Below are 21,679 nucleotides of genomic sequence, written 5' to 3' on the forward strand. Positions count from 1 at the left end.
AGTTGTGGCAAAATGGCTTAAGGACAACAAAATCACAAAGCCCTGACCTCAATCCTATAGACAATTTGTGGGCAGAACTGAAAAAGCCTGTGGGTGCAAGGAGGGCTACAAACCTGACTCAGTTACACCAGCTCTGTCATGAGGAATGGGCCAAAATTCACCCAACTTATTGTGGGAAGCTTGTGGAAGGCTCCCTGAAATGTTTGACCCAAGTTTAACAATTTAAAGGCAATGCTACCAAATACTAACTGAGTGTGCGTAAACCTCTGACCCACTGGGAATGTGAAGATAGATATTAAAGCTGAAATTAATCAATCTCTTAACTATTATTCTGACATTTCACATTCTTTATATAAACTGGTGATTCTAACTAAGACAGGATTTTTTTTACTAGGACTAAATGTCAGGAATTGTGAAACTGAGTTGAAATGTATTTGGCTAAGATATATGTAAACTTCTGACTTCAACTGTGTGTGTATATGTGTATATATATATATGTGTGTGTGTGTGTATATATGTGCGTGTGTGTATATATGTATATTTATGTGTATATATATGTGTGTATATATGTATATGTATATATGTGTTTTCACACACTGTTGCTGGTATTTTGTCCCATTCCTCCAGGCAGATCTCCTCCAGAGCAGTGATGTTTTGGGGCTGTTGCTGGGCAACACGGACTTTCAACTCACTCCAAAGATTTTCTATGGGGTTGAGATCTGGAGACTGGCTAGGCCACTCCGGGACCTTGAAATGCTTCTTACGAAGCCACTCCTTCGTTTCCCGGGCGGTGTGTTTGGGATCATTGTCATGCTGAAAGACCCAGCCACGTTTCATCTTCAATGCCCTTGCTGATGGAAGGAGGTTTTCACTAAAAATCTCACGATACATCGCCCCATTCATTCTTTCCTTTAGATGGATCAGTCGTCCTGGTCCCTTTGCAGAAAAACAGCCCCAAAGCATGATGTTTCCACCCCCATGCTTCACAGTAGGTATGGTGTTCTTTGGATGCAACTCAGCATTCTTTGTCCTCCAAACACGATGAGTTGAGTTTTTACCAAAAAGTTATATTTTGGTTTCATCTGACCATATGACATTCTCCCAATCTTCTTCTGGATCATCCAAATGCTCTCTAGCACACTTCAGACGGGCCTGGACATGTACTGGCTTAAGCAGGGGGACACGTCTGGCACTGCGGGATTTGAGTCCCTGGCGGCGTAGTTTGTTACTGATGGTAGGCTTTGTTACTTTGGTCCCAGCTCTCTGCAGGTCATTCACTAGGTCCCCCCGTGTGGTTCTGGGATTTTTGCTCACCGTTCCTTGTGATCATTTTGACCCAACGGGGTGAGATCTTGCGTGGAGCCCCAGATCGAGGGAGATTATCAGTGGTCTTGTATGACTTCCATCTCCTGATAATTGCTCCCACAGTTGATTTCTTCAAATCAAGTTGCTTACCTATTGCAGATCCAGTCATCCCAGCCTGGTGCAGGTCTACAATTTTGTTTCTGGTGTCCTTTGACAGCTCTTTGGTCTTGGCCATAGTGGAGTTTGGAGTGTGACTGTTTGAGGTTGTGGACAGGTGTCTTTTATACTGATAACAAGTTCAAACAGGTGCCATTAATACAGGTAACGAGTGGAGGACAGAGGAGCCTCTTAAAGAAGAAGTTACAGGTCTGTGAGAGCTTGTTTGTAGGTGACCAAATACTTATTTTCCACCATAATTTGCAAATAAATTCATTAAAAATCCTACAATGTGATTTTCTGGATTCTTTTCTCATTTTGTCTGTCATAGTTGAAGTGTACCTATGATGAAAATTACAGGCCTCTCATCTTTTTAAGTGGGAGAACTTGCACAATTGGTGGCTGACTAAATAATTTTTTGCCCCACTGTATATGTGTGTGTGTATATATATATATATTTATGTATGTGTATATATGTATATATATGTGTGTGTGCGTATATATTTATATTTATGTGTATATATATTTTTTTGTGTGTGTTTGTGTGTGTGTGTGTGCGTGTGCGTGTGTGTGTGCGTGTATAAACATATATGTATGTGTGTGTTTTTAGACAAGTATGTTAATGTTGTACCCTTTGACTCCTTTCCAGGTTCAGTCATGATCCAATTAATGTACCAGACAGTAGCATATTTCAAATCTGACCAGCCACAGACCAGATAAACAAGTAAAACAATCTCAATGGTTACAACAAATCCACTAACTTTTTTGCCATATCTGGTTTAATGCATCTTATTTTGGCCTCTGAAATACATTTCAGTTGTTAACTGGTCCCTGGCACATAAATTGTCTCAAATTGACAACTGGCACACTGGGTAATTTGTTAATGAGACATGTATTTAAGCCTTGACAGTATTTCACATTGCGAATCTCAGCAAATCAAATTCTCTTTTGTGATGTACTCAGCTATTTGTGTTGCAAAGGCAAACTTCATTATTTAAGTTCACTCAACATTGTTTTTTCAAATTCAACTCACACCAAGCAAAAGTAATTGGGGTTGGTGGAATATGCCATGTCATCTCAACAATTTTCTAATTTCAAGTCCAGCCAACTTGGATTTTTAATATGCTACATGGACATTTTACAAGTTGCATGTTTTCTCACATACTAGATAAAATCATCTTACTGCTGTAGCCTTGAGTGGCAAATTCTCATTTGCTTATCTAACAGCCTACAGGTATACTATAGAATAACTAAACTGGACACCATTTGATGATTGTTCGGGACATGAGTATAGGCTGCAATGGTCAATGTAGAGATCACAGGCTATACATTATCTTATTCATGATTGACAGGTGAAAGGTACTGTGCTACTGTGCAATCAATGTCATAATTTGAAAATGTATGTGGGCATACTCGGCTGTGATTTTCAGCCCTTTCTGACAATTCCATCTCTCTTTCCTTATTCAATTAGTTTTATGTGGTTTGTTGGCATGAAGTAGCCTACACAGGTGCATTGTGGCAAAGCAGTATGAGAGTCTTAGATGAAAGTAGCCTTTACATACATTGTGCTATACTTGTCATTAGAAACAATGTATTTCATTAAATCAATTGGGTTAATTAAATCACCAGTCTCTCTCTCTACCACCCAACCACAAACGCATACATTAATAGAATTGCCCAATAGTGTGTTGGAATAGGCTATTACAATAGAGAAGTGTTTCCCAACTCTGGTCCTCAAACAGCATACATTAATAGAATCGCCCAATAGTGTGTTGGAATAGGCTAACAATAGTGTGTTGGAATAGGCTATTACAATAGAGAAGTGTTTCCCAACTCTGGTCCTCGAGTACCCCCAACAGCATACATTAATAGAATAGTGTGTTGGAATAGGCTATTACAATAGAGAAGTGTTTCAATAGTGTGTTGGAATAGGCTATTACAATAGAGAAGTGTTTCCCAACTCTGGTCCTCGAGTACCCCCAACAGCATACATTAATAGAATCGCCCAATAGTGTGTTGGAATAGGCTATTACAATAGAGAAGTGTTTCCCAACTCTGGTCCTCGAGTACCCCCAACAGCATACATTAATAGAATGTTTCCCAACTCTGGTCCCAATAGTGTGTTGGAATAGGCTATTACAATAGAGAAGTGTTTCCCAACTCTGGTCCTCGAGTACTATTACAATAGAGAAGTGTTTCCCAACAGCATACATTAATAGAATCGCCCAATAGTGTGTTGGAATAGGCTATTACAATAGAGAAGTGTTTCCCAACTCTGGTCCTCGAGTACCCCCAGCATACATTAATAGAATCGCATAGAGAAGTGTTTCCCAACTCTGGTCCTCAGTACCCCCAACAGCATACATTAATAGTGTGTGTTTGGAATAGGCTATTACAATAGAGAAGTGTTTCCCAACTCTGGTCCTCGAGTACCCCCAACAGCATACATTAATAGAACAATAGAGAAGTGTTTCCCAACTCTGTCCTTCCCAATAGTGCATGTTGAATCGAATAGTGTGTTGGAATAGGCTATTACAATAGAGAAGTGTTTCCCAACTCTGGTCCTCGAGTACCCCCAACAGCATACATTAATAGAATCGCCCAATAGTGTGTTGGAATAGGCTATTACAATAGAGAAGTGTTTCCCAACTCTGGTCCTCGAGTACCCCCAACAGCATACATTAATAGAATCGCCCAATAGTGTGTTGGAATAGGCTATTACAATAGAGAAGTGTTTCCCAACTCTGGTCCTCGAGTACCCCCAACAGCATACATTAATAGAATCGCCCAATAGTGTGTTGGAATAGGCTATTACAATAGAGAAGTGTTTCCCAACTCTGGTCCTCGAGTACCCCAGCAACCCAATAGTGTGTTGGAATAGGCATACATTAATAGAATCGCCCAATAGTGTGTTGGAATAGGCTATTACAATAGAGAAGTGTTTCCCAACTCTGGTCCAATAGAGAAGTGTTTCCCAACTCTGGTCCTCGAGTACCCCCAACAGCATACATTAATAGAATCGCCCAATAGTGTGTTGGAATAGGCTATTACAATAGAGAAGTGTTTCCCAACTCTGGTCCTCGAGTACCCCCATACATTGTTGTTGTAGAAAAACATCTGATTCAACTTGCCAATGGCTTGATGATTAGTTGACCCGTAGAATCATGTGTGTTTTTCCGGGGCCACAACAAAGATATGTGCTGTCGGGGTACTCGAGGACTGGAGTTGGGAAATACTGCAGTTAGATGATGAGATATACACTGACTGAGTACACCAAACATTAGGAGCACCTTCTGATATTGAGTTTTTTAAATGTATCCTTTATTTGACTAGGTAAGTCAGTTAAGAACAAAATCTTATTTACAATGACGGCCAAACCCTAACCCGGACAACGTTGTGCCAATTGCGTGCCATCCTAGTTGCACCCACTCCTTTTGCTGTCAGAACAGCCTGAATTTGTCGGGCATGGACTCTACAATATGTTGAAAGCGTTCAATGGGGATGCTGGCCCATGTTGACTCCAATGCTTCCCACAGTTGTGTCAAGTTGGCTGGACACCGTTTGGGTGGTGGAACATTCTTGATACACACATAAACTTCTGAGCGTGAAAAACCTAGCAGTGTTGCAGTTTTTGACACAAACCCGTGCCTGGCACATACCCATTCAAAGGCACTTAAATCTTCTGTCATGCCCATTCACCCTCTGAATGGCACACATACACAATACATATCTCAAGGCTAAAAATTCCTTCTTTAACCTGTCTCCTCCCCTTTATCTACACTGATTGAAGTGGATTTAACAAGTGACATCAATAAGGGATCATAGTTTTCACCTGGATTCACCTGGTCAGTCTATGTCATGGAAAGAGCAGGTGTTCTTAATGTTTTGTACACTCAGTGTATACATGTGTATGGTATCGTGAGCTTCTGAAATGATGTCCGTTGCATAAGAAAATAACGCGGTATCTATATCCTTTGTATTGAGCGCTCCGGTGTATTCTGGTCAAGTGCTGGAAGTTGCATTGCAGGGGTGTGACTAGGCTACCTCTGCAGTCGAGGGGTGAACGTTCTCATAGAAATGCTTCTATAGCGACTGTCTCCTCAGGACCTCGCATCGCATGCATCTCGAGTGGGAAGGGCCCCTCGTTGAATGATTTCAATACAATTAGTCGAGTGGATGCGCTGAACAGCGGTGAATCTCCATCACGTTTTCCCCCGGAAAGACAGGCACCTGTGCGTTGCGATGGAGAGCGGCGAGTAAACTGAAGGGAGAGCGGTGGAGTTGTACCCCCCTTCCCCCTTGCACCAAAATAAAACTCCAAGGTAAGACCAACGCTAGTCTTCCATAAAATGAATCTACTTTATTTCATGTTTGTGTGCTCGAATATGCAAACCCTTGTTCTATGAAGCGCCATATGCCGAGTGTATGGAGACACTTTTTTTTGTCTCATTTTGTCTAACCTCTAGTTCTGCGTGGATTGAGTTGTTATTGTCAATAAGAAGAACAATTATATTAATTGCATAGCATTAAGACTTTATGAGTAGATCAAATGTAATTCCATTCTCTAAGCAACAATCGCCTTGAAACATTGATTTGCATCGCAGACAGTGACAGCTTCTCCATGAAGCTGGTCCATGCAATGTACATAGAGTAGCATTATGAATAAGTATTATAATGGCGTAGAGTGGGAAACGGCATAATTGGACTGGTCACTAGCAGCATATTGTAAATGCTATAGCCCACATAGGCTACTAATCCTTACAAAAGAAGACTGCCGTTTTGAAACTGCATTAAAAGTCCAGTAACTGCTGTCGACTGTGGTAATTTGGTCTCAGTAATTGCAAAATAACTTTTAGTGTACTGCACTCCAATTGCAGTTGTAGTTATACTGCACTCGGATTGCAATATGTTTTCGTAAGGGACAAGATATATTAAGTGTTGAGGCCACAAACGAACATTCACATTAAAGCTTATGTTAGTGCCAAAACCCCTAGAGGGCGTACTTCTTCCTGACAATGTTTATTTCCTCTACCTGCAACCAGTTTGTACGTAAAACATCCTCCTATCAGGCTTCAAAGGCTTCGTCTTCCTCCTTAATTAACGCGATTAAATGGGGGGCCGCCCAAATTCTTAAAAAAAAATAGTCATACTTAAACAAATGTTCTCACCACTATGGTAGGGTGGCTAATGCGTTGTGTACAGCAGCAGGGGTAAACAACAGACTGGTGCAACCTGATTGGCTGAATGCTGTACACAATGTATTAGCCACCCTAGCAAATCAAAACCAATGTTATTGGTCACATACACATGTTTAGCAGATGTTATTGCAGCTGTGACGAAATGCTTGTGTTCCTAGCTCCGACAGTGCAGTAGTATCTAACAATTCACAGTAGTATCTAACAATTCCGGGGATCTCGAGGTACATGCTCCGCAGGGCAATTTGTGGTGGTGGAAATTGTTTCATTAAGACTACACATATTTTCCCAGTGTTTTTCTTTCTTCTGGAGGCACACCATTAAAGCTAGTTAAGGAAGAATGAAGGGTGTTTCATGCACTCGCTGGTCGCGGGTGGTTAGGCGTGTATTGCCGGTTACGCTATTTGCGCCGGGATGCCAAAGACCAGACGACATACTTTGGCAAACCTTGGGGCTGTTTGTGAAAAGTAATCGAGTGACACAACGGAAGCTGTTCTTTCAGAACCACACTCTCGGTCAGAGCATGATCCCATGCTACCATGCTGAAAAGTTGGGATTGTTTGTTGATAGAAAATAGACTTGAATCATATATTGTACCCAACAACCCACTCCATAACAACCTATAGAAATTGACTGTGCGTGGGCTCTTCAGCACAAGATTGAACAAAATATAATAAACTCCAATCTGCTCAAACAATGGCTTCGGAACTGCTTATCAAAATTACTTGAAAAAAATATATACTTTAACATTGTCACAACCTGTCCTTGCCTCTGCTCTGGTATGAGACCTTTACAGAATTGTTTGTTGGGGCCTCAAGGAATAGGCCTGCTACTCCTGTCTGCTCGACCATTGATTTAACACCCACACGCTCCCATGATGATCTGTTCCAAGCTCTCTGTTCCTGGGCTGGAGCTGGACAGAGTAGCTAGTAAAAAAGAAGGAATCCTCTGCAGAATAAAAAATATTCCAAAACATCCTGTTTGCGTTAAGACACTACCAAGGTTGCCAGGTGCACAGTGTTTCCTCCGACACATTGGTGCGGCTGGGTTGGATGCGCGCTGTGTTAAGAAGCAGTGCGGCTTGGTTGGGTTGTGTATCGGAGGACATATGACTTTCAACCTTCATCTCTCCCGAGCCCGTACGGGAGTTGTAGCGATGAGACAAGATAGTAGCTACTAACAATTGGATACCACGAAATTGGGGAGAAAAAGGGGTAAAATAAAAAATACAATAAAAAATAATAAAGTAAAACTGCAAACAATGGCAATTAAATTAACTTCATGTCCTGAATACAAAGCGTTATGTTTGGGGCAAATCCAATACAACACATCACTGAGTACCACTCTTCATATTTTCAAGTATAGTGGTGGCTGCAGCATGTTATGGGTATGATTGGAATAGAGCTAAACACGGGCAAAATCCTAGAAGAAAATCTGGTTGTCTGCTTTCCAACGGACACTTGGAGACGAATTCACCTTTCAGCAGGTTAATAACCTTAAACACAAGTCCAAATATATACTGGAGTTATTTACCAAGACGACATTGAATGTTCCTGAGTTGCCTAGTTACAGTTTTGACTTAAATCGGCGGCAAGACTTTAAAATGATCAACAACCAACTTAACAGAGCTAAAATAAAATAGATTAATGTGCAAAAATTGTACAACCCAGGTGTGCAAAGCTCTTAGAGACTTACCCCGAAAGATCCACAGCTGCCTCTGTCCGGTGCCTGTGTTCTTTTGCCCATCTTTTCTTTTTATTGGCCAGTCTGAGACACGGCTTTTTCTTGGCAACTCTGCATAGAAGGTCAGCATCCCGGAGTCGCCTCTTCACTGTTGACGTTGAGACTGGTGTTTTGCAGGTACTATTTAATGAAGCTGCCAGTTGAGGGCTTGTGAGGCGTCTGTTTCTCAAACTAGACACACTAATGTACTTGTCCTCTTGCTCAGATGTGCACCAGGGCCTCCCACTTCTTTCTATTCTGGTTAGGGCCAGTTTGCACTGTTCTGTGAAGGGAGTATTACACAGCGTTGTACGAGATCTTCAGTCTCTTGGCAATTTCTTACATCGAATAGCCTTAATTTCTCAGAACAAGAATAGATTGATGAGTTTCAGAAGAAAGGTCTTTGTTTCTGTCCATTTTGAGCCTGTAATCGAACCCACAAATGCTGATGCTCCAGATACTCAACTAGTCTAAAGATGGCCAGTTGTATTGCTTCTTTAATCAGAACAACAGTTTTCAGCTGTTCTAACATAATTGCAAAAATGTTTTCTAATTATCAATTAGCCTGTTTAAAATGATAAACTTGGATTAGCTAACACAACGTGCCATTGGAACACAGGAGTGATGGTTGCTGATAATGGGCCTCTGTACTCCTACGTAGATATTCCATAAAAAAACAGCCATTTCCAGCTACAATAGTCATTTACAGCATTAACAATGTCTACTCTGTCTTTCTTATCAATATGATGTTATTTTAATGAACAAAAAGTGTGCTTTTCTTTCAAAAACAAGTACATTTCTAAGTGACCCCAAACTTTTGAACGGTAGTGTATGTAAATTAGATATTTCGGTATTTAATTTTCAATACATTTGGAAAACACATTTTCACTTTGTCATTATGGGGTATTGTGTGTAGAATAATACATGTTTTATTCAGCCTGTAACAACAAAATGTGGAATAAGTCAAGGGGTATGAATACTTTCTGAAGGCACTGTAGTTATAGATGTTAATGCAGCTATAGCACCTATGTGGACTATAGGCAGTCCTTATTGGCTTCAGTTTGGGGCTTAAGCAATAACTAAAGTGTTCCCCAACGGTAATAATAGATTGCATTTCCATAGTGTTCCCTGCTAAGTCTCAAGGGATGCAAGTGTCAGCAGAAGAAGGGGAGTTGTGTTTTCACCTTGATTGATTGAGCTGGTGATTCACTGTGAGGGGGAGGCCACAGTTTCAAGATTCTCCTATCCTCTGACGTTTCTGAAGCCCTGCGCCAGCTAGCTTTTAGTTAAAAGCACAGGGGAAAAGCTGTCAAATGTGCCGGGGAAGGAAACTATATCAAAATCAAATGTATTTATAAAGCCCTTCTTACATCACCTGATATCTCAAAGTGCTGTACAGAAACCCAGCCTATATCTGGCAACTGAAGAGAATGTGGCGCGGCAGAGGCAAGCCGGAATTACCGCCACACCAGGATAGTTTATTCCCTATTCCCAGGCACTGTGGCAGCGATGCAGTTAATTTTTATTATGACTCATTGCGCGAGATTAAAAGCAAAGTTGATTTATTAGTTGTACTGAAGCCGGCGAGAAAGAAGAGAGAGAGAGAAGCTAATGAAAGCACACTTGCTGTGATCGTTCTCTCTTTCTTGATCTCCCTCTCCCCTTCTCCCCATCTGGCAAGAAAGAAGAGAGAGAGAAGCTGACAAAAGCACACTTGCTGTGATCGTTCTCTCTTTCTTGATCCCCACCCTTCTCTCGGTCTCTCTCTCTCTCTCTGTCTCTCTCTCTCTCTCGCAGCACTGCATCCATTATATTTGATCAATGGTGTTTTAGGGAATTAGTACACATTTTCACATTTTCTTCAGTAGGGGTAGCACACCAGGTCCTGTTCTTTTACATTTGTACAGATAAGCACACATTTAGTACACACACACTCTGCAGTTTTTGTTGTTGACAGCAGATTGTCTTTGATAGTGCCAGGGCTCTCCAGTTAACAGAAGGGCTGACTGACTAGTGTGTACTGTGTGTGTTTGCCCATGCGCTGTGTGGTCTCCCCTGCAAATACACAGAGGAGAAAATCATGAAGCTCTTTATGAGATCCAACACAGCAGAAGTGCTAACAGGATACACACACAGTCTCTCTCACACACACAGTCTATCTCACACACACACACACACACACACACACACACACACACACACACACACACACACACGCACACGCAGAGTCTTGCTCTCTCTCTCACACACACGCAGTCTCGCTCTCTCTCTCTCTCACACACACACGCAGAGTATCTCTCTCTCACACACACACGCAGAGTATCTCTCTCTCACACACACACGCAGAGTATCTCTCTCTCACACACACACGCAGAGTATCTCTCTCTCACACACACAAGCAGAGTATCTCTCTCTCACACACACACATGCAGAGTATCTCTCTCTCACACACGCAGAGTATCTCTCTCTCTCTCACACACACACACACACCGGCTGTGCTCTTGTTCTCTGTAGGCACTGTGGAGGCTGCAGTGTCACACAACTCCACAGGGAGGGTGTTGCCACAACAAGCTTGCTTTCTGTCTCTGAGTCGAAAGGTTATCCTTTTCATCGACAGAAGCAAAAGAAGTAGAGTCATTGAATCATTCAGAATAATCTGTCCAGAGTTTTCGCCATATTTCTGCTTAGCACCATCTGCTTAATTTAGTTTAATTTTTCACCAGCTTGATATTGTATCAGCTATGGATTGATAATCTAACGTAAAATAATACTACTTGAAATATCAAGTTACAAATTTATAGTTATACATTATTTAAATTGTACACTTTTACAGCAAAAACTGAATTGCAGCATACATAGGCCTATGTAAGTAAGTAAAACAAAAAAGATTGAAGTTAATGGTATTTGAGATGTAGTATACAATATAACAGTCAAGCAGTGTTAACAATGGAAACTGCATTAGCGGAAACAACGCCACTGTCCGTCCCACGGCCGTTGTTTATGTTTTGTTGAAGAAGCACAGGTGAAAAATATGCAGTACATATTCTGGTGTTCTGTGGCACGTGCAATGATGTCAGAGGGAAACAATGTCAGTAACAGATATGGCAGTTTCACCATTAAGGATTACAGCTTTAAGCAGTCTCTTAAAGTAAGGCATAGGGCTGTTGTAATATCTGTCAGTCTGAGTAGGGGATTGTTTAGTTTGTGACTGGATCGGGTCGATCTGCTACTGACATGGCCTCTCGTCTGAGGCAGCCATATGCTGTAATCCTGATAAAAGATGTTATAAACAGTCATGACAGCGGATGTCAGTGGAATTGAACAGAGAAGCTAGGCACGAACCAACTACCGTGTTAGGTTAGACATAGTTTGTCATTAATGTTTATGACCTCTTATGTCATTATTATGCCCACGATATGAAGAGTACCAGTCAAGAGTTTGGACACACCTACTCATTCAAGGATTTTTCTTTATTTTTTTTACTATTTTCTACATTTTAGAATAATAGTGAAGACATCAACACTATGAAATAACACATATGGAATCATGTAGTAACCAAAAAAGTGTTAAACAAATCAAAATGTATTTTATATTCTTTAAAGTAGCCACCTTTTGTCCTGATGACAGCTTTGCACACACTTGGCATTCTCTCAACCAGCTTCACCTGGAATGCTTTTCCAGCAGTCTTGAAGGAGTTCCCACATATGCTGAGCACTTGTTAGCTGCTTTTCCTTCCCTCTGCGGTCCAATTCATCCCAAACCATCTCAATTGGGTTGAGGTCAGGTGATTGTGGAAGCCAAGTCATCTGATGCAGCACTTCATCACTCTCCTTCTTGGTCAAATAGCCCTTACACAGCTTGGAGGTATGTTTGGTCATCAAATGATGGTCCAGAGCGCAAACCAGATTGGATGGTGAATCGCTGCAGAATGCTGTGGATGCCATGCTGTTTAAGTGTCCCCTGAATTCTTAATAAATCACTAACAGTGTCACCAACAAAGCACCCCTGCACCATCACACCTCCTCCATGCTTCATGCTGGGAACCACACATGCAGAGATCATCCATTCACCTGTCTCAGAAGACAGCGGTTGGAACTAAAAATCTAAAATCTGGACTCATCAGACCAAAGGACAGTTTTCCACCGGATTAATGCCCATTGCTTGGCACAAGCAAGTCTCTTCTTATTATTGGTGTCCTTTAGTAGTGGTTTCCTTGCAGCAATTCAACCATGAAGGCCTGATTCACTCAGTCTCCTCTGAACAGTTGATGCTGAGATGTGTCTGTTACTTGAACTCTGAAGTATTTATTTGTGCTATTTCTGAGGCTGGTAACTCTAATGAACTTATCCTCTGCAGCAGAGATAACTCTGCGTCTTCCAATCCTGTGGCGGTCCTCATGAGAGCCAGTTTCATCATAGCACATGATGGTTTTTCCAACTACACTATTAGTCAATTTTAGTTGTGAAGTACCCATGAGAAGTAGAGGATTGAGCAAATTCAGATTAGATGGGCCAAGTACTTTAGTATGCAAATTTGACACTACAACTGAAATGTGCTAATATGCTAATTATTTCCAGAACAAAGACTGTAATGCTACAAGGTTTTCAAACCTAGGGGCCAAACATCGCGATACTTTCGGGAAGGCATCGCAAAGCAGACTCAACAGACCAGACTAGAGTTTGGGGTTTGGCAGTCAATGGGAGAAGTGACATTTGTTTTCTAAATCTAAAGGCAAAACCTAGATACAAGCCAATCTATTTAGTTGCTGAAAATCTCATTACTACTGCCTTGTGAAAGTGACAAACTTAACTCGTTTGAATTTTCGTCAAAAATAACTTAATATCGAAGGAGTGCCTTTGATTTGACGGCCTGCACATGCAGAGTTCGACCCGACAGTTAGACCCAATTATGTGTTTCTGTTCATGAACTATGCTAGCTAACGTTGCTATGACATGCATGACCGGGGATTTCTATTGGAGAAGCAGTTTTCTATGCCTCTTTATTTAAATTCTCTTTGGTAATTACTTTAGCAAAATGCCCTCTACAACAAAGCCCTGATACCTCTTGGTTTGGAGAAAAGCCCAGACTGCAGTACTTAATCACTATCATGTTGGGTGTCAATCACTGGAATCAATAGTTATTATTCCAATCCATTTTTCATTGGGCTTGACCCTGGCAATTGAAATTCAATATATGCCTACCAATACACAGCACCAAATGACAATGTGTGGAGATCTTGTCTTCCTTGTCTCTCTGTCTCACTCAGAAGGGTTCACTAAGGAGAATAGAGGTTTTTAGCCCACACAGCTTTTTGTCTCTTGCTTTCTGATGCTCACTTTCTCAGTCCCTCTATCTGTATCATTATTCCCCCCCCCCCTCTGTCCTCCCTCTCCCTTGTGAAAGGAAGCTTCCACTAGCCTGAACTAACCTGATTAAGCCTAGTCCAGATCAGTTTGTGCTTAAGCAAACCCAGGCTACCTTTGCAGAAACCATTCACCTTTATGAAGGGAGGGAGGGATAAGGAGAAGTCAGACTATAGATGAGAGAGACAGGCTGTAGTCTTCACAGCCGCCAGAGGCAAGTTTAGCAGAGCCCCCTCGCCCACTCTCTGTGCTACAGTAGGACCCTACTAATGACATTTCAGCAGCTGTCATTCGCCTGCACTGCGCCAGCCAATTTAATTATTTACTCGGGCTGCCCTGCATTTACAAATCACTCAGCAGAATTGAGTGATTTCTCCCCGACCTCCTCATCCCCCCCTTCTATGTCATTAGTGTAATGTTCCTGGTTACTCTAAAGGCGTCCGCATACATAAGTTGGGTTTGCTTTTAGCAGAACTTGGCTAGGGGAAGCGAACGCCTGTGCTCACATACTCCCTTAGAAGACATTTGCTTGAAAAACAAGAAATATTACTATTTGTCCCTCTCGAGACAACAACATAGCCAGTATACACTTCCTCAAAATAATAGCGATTAATCAATACATCTGTAATACATTTTGACATTTTTGGTGCAGATGTTTGCTGCAGTATTTCCCAAGTGAAAAAATGTGCATGAAAACTAGTCGTCTTCCGTTGAACAACAACACACACTTAATGTTCCTACTCCTACTAGGAGTAGTACTGTTGACCAACCACCGCTAAAGGGGGTGTAGATTTCAGCTACCGAACTTCAACTTGCTAAAAGAAAAAAAAAATGTGTGCATGAACAGCCCCCCAAAAACCTGCTAAAGACCAAAACTAACAAAAACTTCTAAAGATTCCGTCATAATATATGTGTGAACAGTTTTGACTGGGAAACCGTAAGTTTAAGCCTCAGTCTAGACGGAGTTGCAGGGAGCTTCCAAAGAGGGGGGAGGGAGGGTGGGAGGGTGAATGACTCATACTGAGGCTGCCATTTTTGCTGTTAACTGCACAGCAAATTTGCGATCTGAATTTTAACACCCACCGTGTTAAATTGAACACTTTCTTAGAAATGATGTGCCCATCTTAAATAGTGTTAAACCAGGGCTCTCCAACCCTGTTCCTGGAGAGCACACCTGACTCTAAAAATTAGCTAGCTGATAAGCTGAATCAGGTTAGTTACAACTGGGGTTGGCGTAAAAACCTACAGGAGGGTAGCTCTCCAGGACCAGGGTTGGAGAAACCTATGTTAAACGAACAGTTTTCAAAGTGTTGATAAACTAAAACCCCAAGAGTGTTGGGTCCGTAACACCATGGGTGCAAATTATGACATAATTGAACACTTTATTAGAGCTGATGCTGTTACATTTTCTCAGTGTTTGGGAATTAAAACGTGGTGTTACGATAACTTGTTTTTGAGTGTTGTTTTAACATGGTAGGGTGTAAAGCCTTATTGGCATATTATTTTAGAGGGTTTCTTTTGTGTGAATTTTAGAGGTACCAGTACCACCCATGACTGTGTTTGCTAGTGACAGACATTATTTTTGCAGTCCTGTTTCCTTCACCAAGTGAGTGCCAAATTACATTATTTATGACAACATACAGTGCCTTGCGAAAGTATTCGGCCCCCTTGAACTGTGCGACCTTTTGCCACATTTCAGGCTTCAAACATAAAGATATAAAACTGTATTATTTTGTGAAGAATCAACAACAAGTGGGACACAATCATGAAGTGGAACGACATTTATTGGATATTTCAAACTTTTTTAACAAATCAAAAACTGAAAAATTGGGCGTGCAAAATTATTCAGCCCCTTTACTTTCAGTGCAGCAAACTCTCTCCAGAAGTTCAGTGAGGATCTCTGAATGATCCAATGTTGACCTAAATGACTAATGATGATAAATACAATCCACCTGTGTGTAATCAAGTCTCCGTATAAATGCACCTGCACTGTGATAGTCTCAGAGGTCCGTTAAAAGCGCAGAGAGCATCATGAAGAACAAGGAGAAGTTTAAAGCCGGATTTGGATACAAAAAGATTTCCCAAGCTTTAAACAACTCAAGGAGCACTGTGCAAGCGATAATATTGAAATGGAAGGAGTATCAGACCACTCCAAATCTACCAAGACCTGGCCGTCCCTCTAAACTTTCAGCTCATACAAGGAGAAGACTGATCAGAGATGCAGCCAAGAGGCCCATGATCACTCTGGATGAACTGCAGAGATCTACAGCTGAGGTGGGAGACTCTGTCCATAGGACAACAATCAGTTGTGTATTGCACAAATCTGGCCTTTATGGAAGAGTGGCAAGAAGAAAGCCATTTCTTAAAGATATCCATAAAAAGTGTTGTTTAAAGTTTGCCACAAGCCACCTGGGAGACACACCAAACATGTGGAAGAAGGTGCTCTGGTCAGATGAAACCAAAATTGAACTTTTTGGCAACAATGCAAAATGTTTTGTTTGGCGTAAAAGCAACACAGCTCATCACCATGAACACACCATCCCCACTGTCAAATATGGTGGTGGCACCATCCTGGTTTGGGCCTGCTTTTCTTCAGCAGGGACAGGGAAGATGGTTAAAATTGATGGGAAGATGGATGGAGCCAAATACAGGACGATTCTGGAAGAAAATCCTGATGGAGTCTGCAAAAGACCTGACACTGGGACGGAGATTTGTCTTCCAACAAGACAATGATCCAAAACATAAAGCAAAATCTACAATGGAATGGTTCAAAAATAAACATATCCAGGTGTTAGAATGGCCAAGTCAAAGTCCAGACCTGAATCCAATCGAGAATCTGTGGAAAGAACTGAAAACTGCTGTTCACAAATGCTCTCCACCCAACCTCACTGAGCTCGAGCTGTTTTGCAAGGAGGAATGAGAAAAATGTTCAGTCTCTCGATGTGCAAAACTGATAGAGACATACCCCACGCGACTTACAGCTGTAATCGCAGCAAAAGGTGGCGCTACAAAGTATTAACTTAAGGGGGCTGAATAATTTTGCACGCCCAATTTTTCAGTTTTTGATTTGTTAAAAAAGTTTGAAATATCCAATAAATGTCGTTCCACTTCATGATTGTGTTGTTGTTGATTCTTCACAAAAAAATACAGTTTTATATATTTATGTTTGAAGCCTGAAATGTGGCAAAAGGTTGCAAAGTTCAAGGGGGCCGAATACTTTTGCAAGGCACTGTATATATGCATGCTAACCAAACACAGCATCTGCATGTGTCATGATCAGTAAATTGGTTGTTATGAGTGCTTGTGGCAAGATTAAGCTGATGTCATGCTCAACATTGTAATACAGGCTTCTGGACAATAACCAGTTCAATACACTGTAATCAATAGAGCACTCTTTCGCTGTTACTTCTACTATGAACCTATGTTTTACTGTATTATGAAGGCATACATAAGGATTTTCTTTATTTATATGCTGGCACAAGGAGACACAAATATTTATTAATGTTTTTAAAGTATTAATAAACTATTGTATTATATATGACAAATCACCAATAATGACTTATGAATGTAATTATGGTATTTGTGCATTTATAAAGGATGACATAAGCTGTGAACTGTTATGAATGTTCATAGCAAGTCTTATAATGCACTTTGAGTGATGAAGCGTCTTTATGTAATCCGTTACAAAATCACTTCTAGCCTTTATATGCACTTATAAAGGATGATATAAGGAGCACTTATGATTGCTTATACTTTCCCTAGGATTACTCTTGTAATGTTTATGCTTATGCGTATAGTGCAATATGTATGTAACAGAAGCCCTTATAATGCATTCATAATGCATTATAGACTGGTGCATTCAACAAAGAACAAACTAGTGTTCTTTTGTTTTTAGGCTGGTGGCTGTACAATGTCCTCAGCACAGGGCAAGGATATATCGGACTACCATATCAGCGGTGAGTCTGTGTGTGTGCGTGGCCCCACGATGCCCCATCCATTCTGATGTTTCATGCTGCTTGGTCACACACAGCAGAGCCACCGATTCAGTCTGTTTGTGTGTGTCCTTAAGCCAACCCTTCATAAGAACACTTAAACAAGGCTTTGACACGTTAAAAAGACCAAGATATTCCATAATTTGCCTGCTTGCCGCTTTGAAAAGGCAAGGTGAAACTGTCCTCTTTGGGCATTCATAATAAGTGTGTTTTTCTTAAGAGAGAGACGGCAGTAACAGTTGATAATGGTTCTTTCAAGTCGAAGATGTGAAATGTGTTTTTAGGTGCAAATGAGAATGCTGTTTTTGTTGGTAATGAGTCATCAAATGACTCTCATTGTGTTATGAATTTATAGTGTTAAAGGTTTTATCAAGCACTTCTTGTTTGATGATACGTTACAGTAAATAGTGGACATAATTTGCCTAACAAACAAATGTTATTTCCCCTCAGTGGTCCGAGCTCCCCCCGAATGGGAGGTAGGGGTGTTCGTGGCTGGGTTCTTCCTGTTGTTGGCGGTGGCAGGAGTCAACCTCTGGAAGTTATGGAAGTCTGGAACCTTTCCTGCACCCTCACCCTTCCCAAACTTTGACTACCGCTATCTACAAGAAAAATATGGCAACTCCTTCTCAGAAGCGCGGCAAAAGGTCAGAGTTTAAGTCCATTGATACAACATGGGAGATAATGTTGAAAATACCAAGAATTCTCGGTTTAAACTTAATTCAAAGGATACCGACATAAGAACTTCATAGCACATTAGTAAGCAGCATATTCATAAATACTCAATCAAAAAAATCTTAGATGTATGGGAACCACCACTACAATACACAAACCACAAACTTCATACATTTGGGGTATGTTGTAAACAGGCTACTTGCTACATTTGAGCTCTTATTGGTCCATGGGAGTCGAGCAAAATGTTGTAATATTATATTTTAATCTTTAAACACTATTATTTCAATAGAACATCTTGAGTTGTTCTGTTATTACATTGAAAGATACTGGTAGTTTTGTTAATTTTTAAACATCTTAAAAAAGAAAAAATGCTGTCCTACCTTTTGATGTTACTACCGAAACATACACATTAAAAGACTGTAGAATGAATGTGCCTTAAACCACACCCCTACCAATATCACCAGGTGATGGGATTGTACCCCTCTCAAGCATGGTCACATGGTAAGTAGTCTGTCTGCCTGCATTGTCTTCATGTGTTTTTAAGAAGTGTCACTACCGAACATCTAATATACTTTTGGGACTAAAATACATGTTTGCTGGGATGTACATTTGTTAGCTGGAGATTCTAGAAAATAAAAAATAAGTACAAGTAATCCAAACCAAAATGGACGGTTACAACTGAAACAATTAACACAATTTAGATATTTCGAGGTGCCCTCTTTGTATCTGTGCCATTGTGGCGTCTGTGACAGCACAGGCAGCGCATTGAGGCTATCTCCATTTTTAAGCTGCATGTGCCATGGTCTACCAATTGAGTTACAGAGGACCACCATGTGGGTAGTGGACCAGTATCACAAAATGAAACAAATCCTTAGTGATACATTGACTCATCTTTTGCAATACAAATACATCGGTGATAAATCATTTTTGGGGTAAGTGCTAGAGCTTGGCAATATGGAGCAAAAGTCATACATGCAATACTTGTAACTATTTTGCTCGATAACAACAAATACCAAAAAGAAAATGTATGGATAGTTACTTTGCATTAGCAGCAGGTCTCTAGACAAAGTTTTTCCAGTACCAAGAAAGACAACTGAGACGACGGCGTATATGTTTTTATTGATTGCTACACTAAGGGATGGTACATTTCTTTCAAGGACTTAGATGCCACAAGAGCTCTTAAATCAAGGTAAGGGTCATTTAGCTTGCTAATATTCAAAGTTATAAACTGATAATGAGCACCAAACACAGATGAAAGCATTACGTTAGCATGAAATGTCCCATCATTTAGTGTAGCAATCGATAAAAACACATGTGCTGCCACCTCAGCCAATCTGTCATCAATATGTCCACTCTTATTCATAGAGTTTATCTCATGATCTCGTTCAAAACAACTTTTATGTTGTGACCATGAGAAAATGTTCTTGTGATCCCGACAAAACAACTTTTGTTATGTCGTGATCAAGAGATAAATAAGTTGTGATCACGACATATCGAGGGATTACATTTGTAATTCACATGTGTATTGTAACATTTTCCTGTCCCGCTAAGCATTCAAAATGTAACAAGTACTTTTAGATGTCAAGGAAACTTCCGGCGCCGACAGAGATGGCCGCCTCGCTTCGCGTTCCTAGGAAACTATGCAGTTTTTTTTTTTTACGTGTTATTTCTTACATTAGTACCCCAGGTCATCTTAGGTTTCATTACATACAGTCGAGAAGAACTACTGTATATAAGATCAGCGTCAACTCACCATCAGTACGACTAAGAATATGTTTTTCGCGATGCGGATCCTGTGTTCTGCCTTACAAACAGGACAACGGAATGGATCGCATGCAGCGACCCAAAAAACGACTCCGAAAAAGAGGGAAACGAGGCGGTCTTCTGGTCAGACTACGGAGACGGGCACATCGTGCCCCACTTCCTAGCATTCTTCTTGCCAATGTCCAGTCTCTTGACAACAAGGTTGATGAAATCCGAGCAAGGGTAGCATTCCAGAGGGACATCAGAGACTGTAATGTTCTGTGCTTCACGGAAACATGGCTCACTGGAGAGACGCTATCCGAAGCGGTGCAGCCAACGGGTTTCTCCACGCATCGCGCCGACAGAAACAAACACCTTTCTGGTAAGAAGAGGGGTGGGGGTGTATGCCTTATGGCTAACGAGGCATGGTGCGATGAAAGAAACATACAGGAACTCAAATCCTTCTGTTCACCTGATTTAGAATTCCTCACAATCAAATGTAGACCGCATTATCTACCAAGAGAATTCTCTTCGATTATAATCACAGCCGTATATATCCCCCCAAGCAGACACATCGATGGCTCTGAACGAACTTTATTTAACTCTTTGCAAACTGGAAACCATTTATCCGGAGGCTGCATTCATTGTTGCTGGGGATTTTAACAAGGCTAATCTGAAAACAAGACTCCCTAAATTTTATCAGCATATCGATTGCGCAACCAGGGGCGGAAAAACCTTGGATCACTTTTACTCTAACTTCCGCGACGCATATAAGGCCCTGCCCTGCCCCCCTTTCGGAAAAGCTGACCACGACTCCATTTTGCTGATACCTGCCTACAGACAAAAGCTAAAAAAGAAGCTCCCACGCTGAGGTCTGTCCAACGCTGGTCCGACCAAGCTGACTCCACACTCCAAGACTGCTTCCATCACGTGACTGGGACATGTTTCGTATTGCGTCAGATAACAACATTGACGAATACGCTGATTCGGTGTGCGAGTTCATTAGAACGTGCGTTGAAGATGTCGTTCCCATAGCAACGATTAAAACATTCCCTAACCAGAAACCGTGGATTGATGGCAGCATTCGCGTGAAACTGAAAGCGCTAACCACTGCTTTCAATCAGGGCAAGGTGTCTGGTAACATGACTGAATACAAACAGTGCAGCTATTCCCTCCGTAAGGCTATCAAACAAGCTAAGCGTCAGTACAGAGACAAAGTAGAATCTCAATTCAACGGCTCAGACACAAGAGGCATGTGGCAGGGTCTACAGTCAATCACGGACTACAGGAAGAAATCCAGCCCAGTCACGGACCAGGATGTCTTGCTCCCAGGCAGACTAAATAACTTTTTTGCCCGCTTTGAGGACAATACAGTGCCACTGACACGGCCTGCAACGGAAACATGCGGTCTCTCCTTCACTGCAGCCGAGGTGAGTAAAACATTTAAACGTGTTAACCCTCGCAAGGCTGCAGGCCCAGACGGCATCCCCAGCCGCGCCCTCAGAGCATGCGCAGACCAGCTGGCTGGTGT

The 21,679-nt window shown here is 41.4% G+C and overlaps 1 protein-coding gene across 4 annotated transcripts in view; it reads left to right on the forward strand.

Annotated features, from left to right (window-relative positions):
• The first annotated feature begins 5,372 nt into the window (after window positions 1-5,372).
• syt12 (synaptotagmin XII) overlaps window positions 5,373-21,679 on the forward strand; it is a 42,390-nt gene continuing 26,083 nt past the window's right edge. The window contains exons 1-4 of one of the 4 annotated variants that reach the window (XM_064930605.1): window positions 5,373-5,783; window positions 15,275-15,347; window positions 17,637-17,697; window positions 18,184-18,377. In XM_064930605.1, coding sequence (XP_064786677.1) covers window positions 17,652-17,697; window positions 18,184-18,377 — 240 coding nt within the window. In that variant the 5' untranslated portion in view covers window positions 5,373-5,783; window positions 15,275-15,347; window positions 17,637-17,651. The remainder of the gene's footprint in view (window positions 5,784-15,274; window positions 15,348-17,636; window positions 17,698-18,183; window positions 18,378-21,679) is intronic. The other 3 variants (XM_064930604.1, XM_064930608.1, XM_064930606.1) reach the window with 3 other exon arrangements.

This window comes from Oncorhynchus masou, chromosome 22 (genome assembly GCF_036934945.1).
Source record: "Oncorhynchus masou masou isolate Uvic2021 chromosome 22, UVic_Omas_1.1, whole genome shotgun sequence".
Lineage (NCBI taxonomy): Eukaryota > Metazoa > Chordata > Actinopteri > Salmoniformes > Salmonidae > Oncorhynchus > Oncorhynchus masou.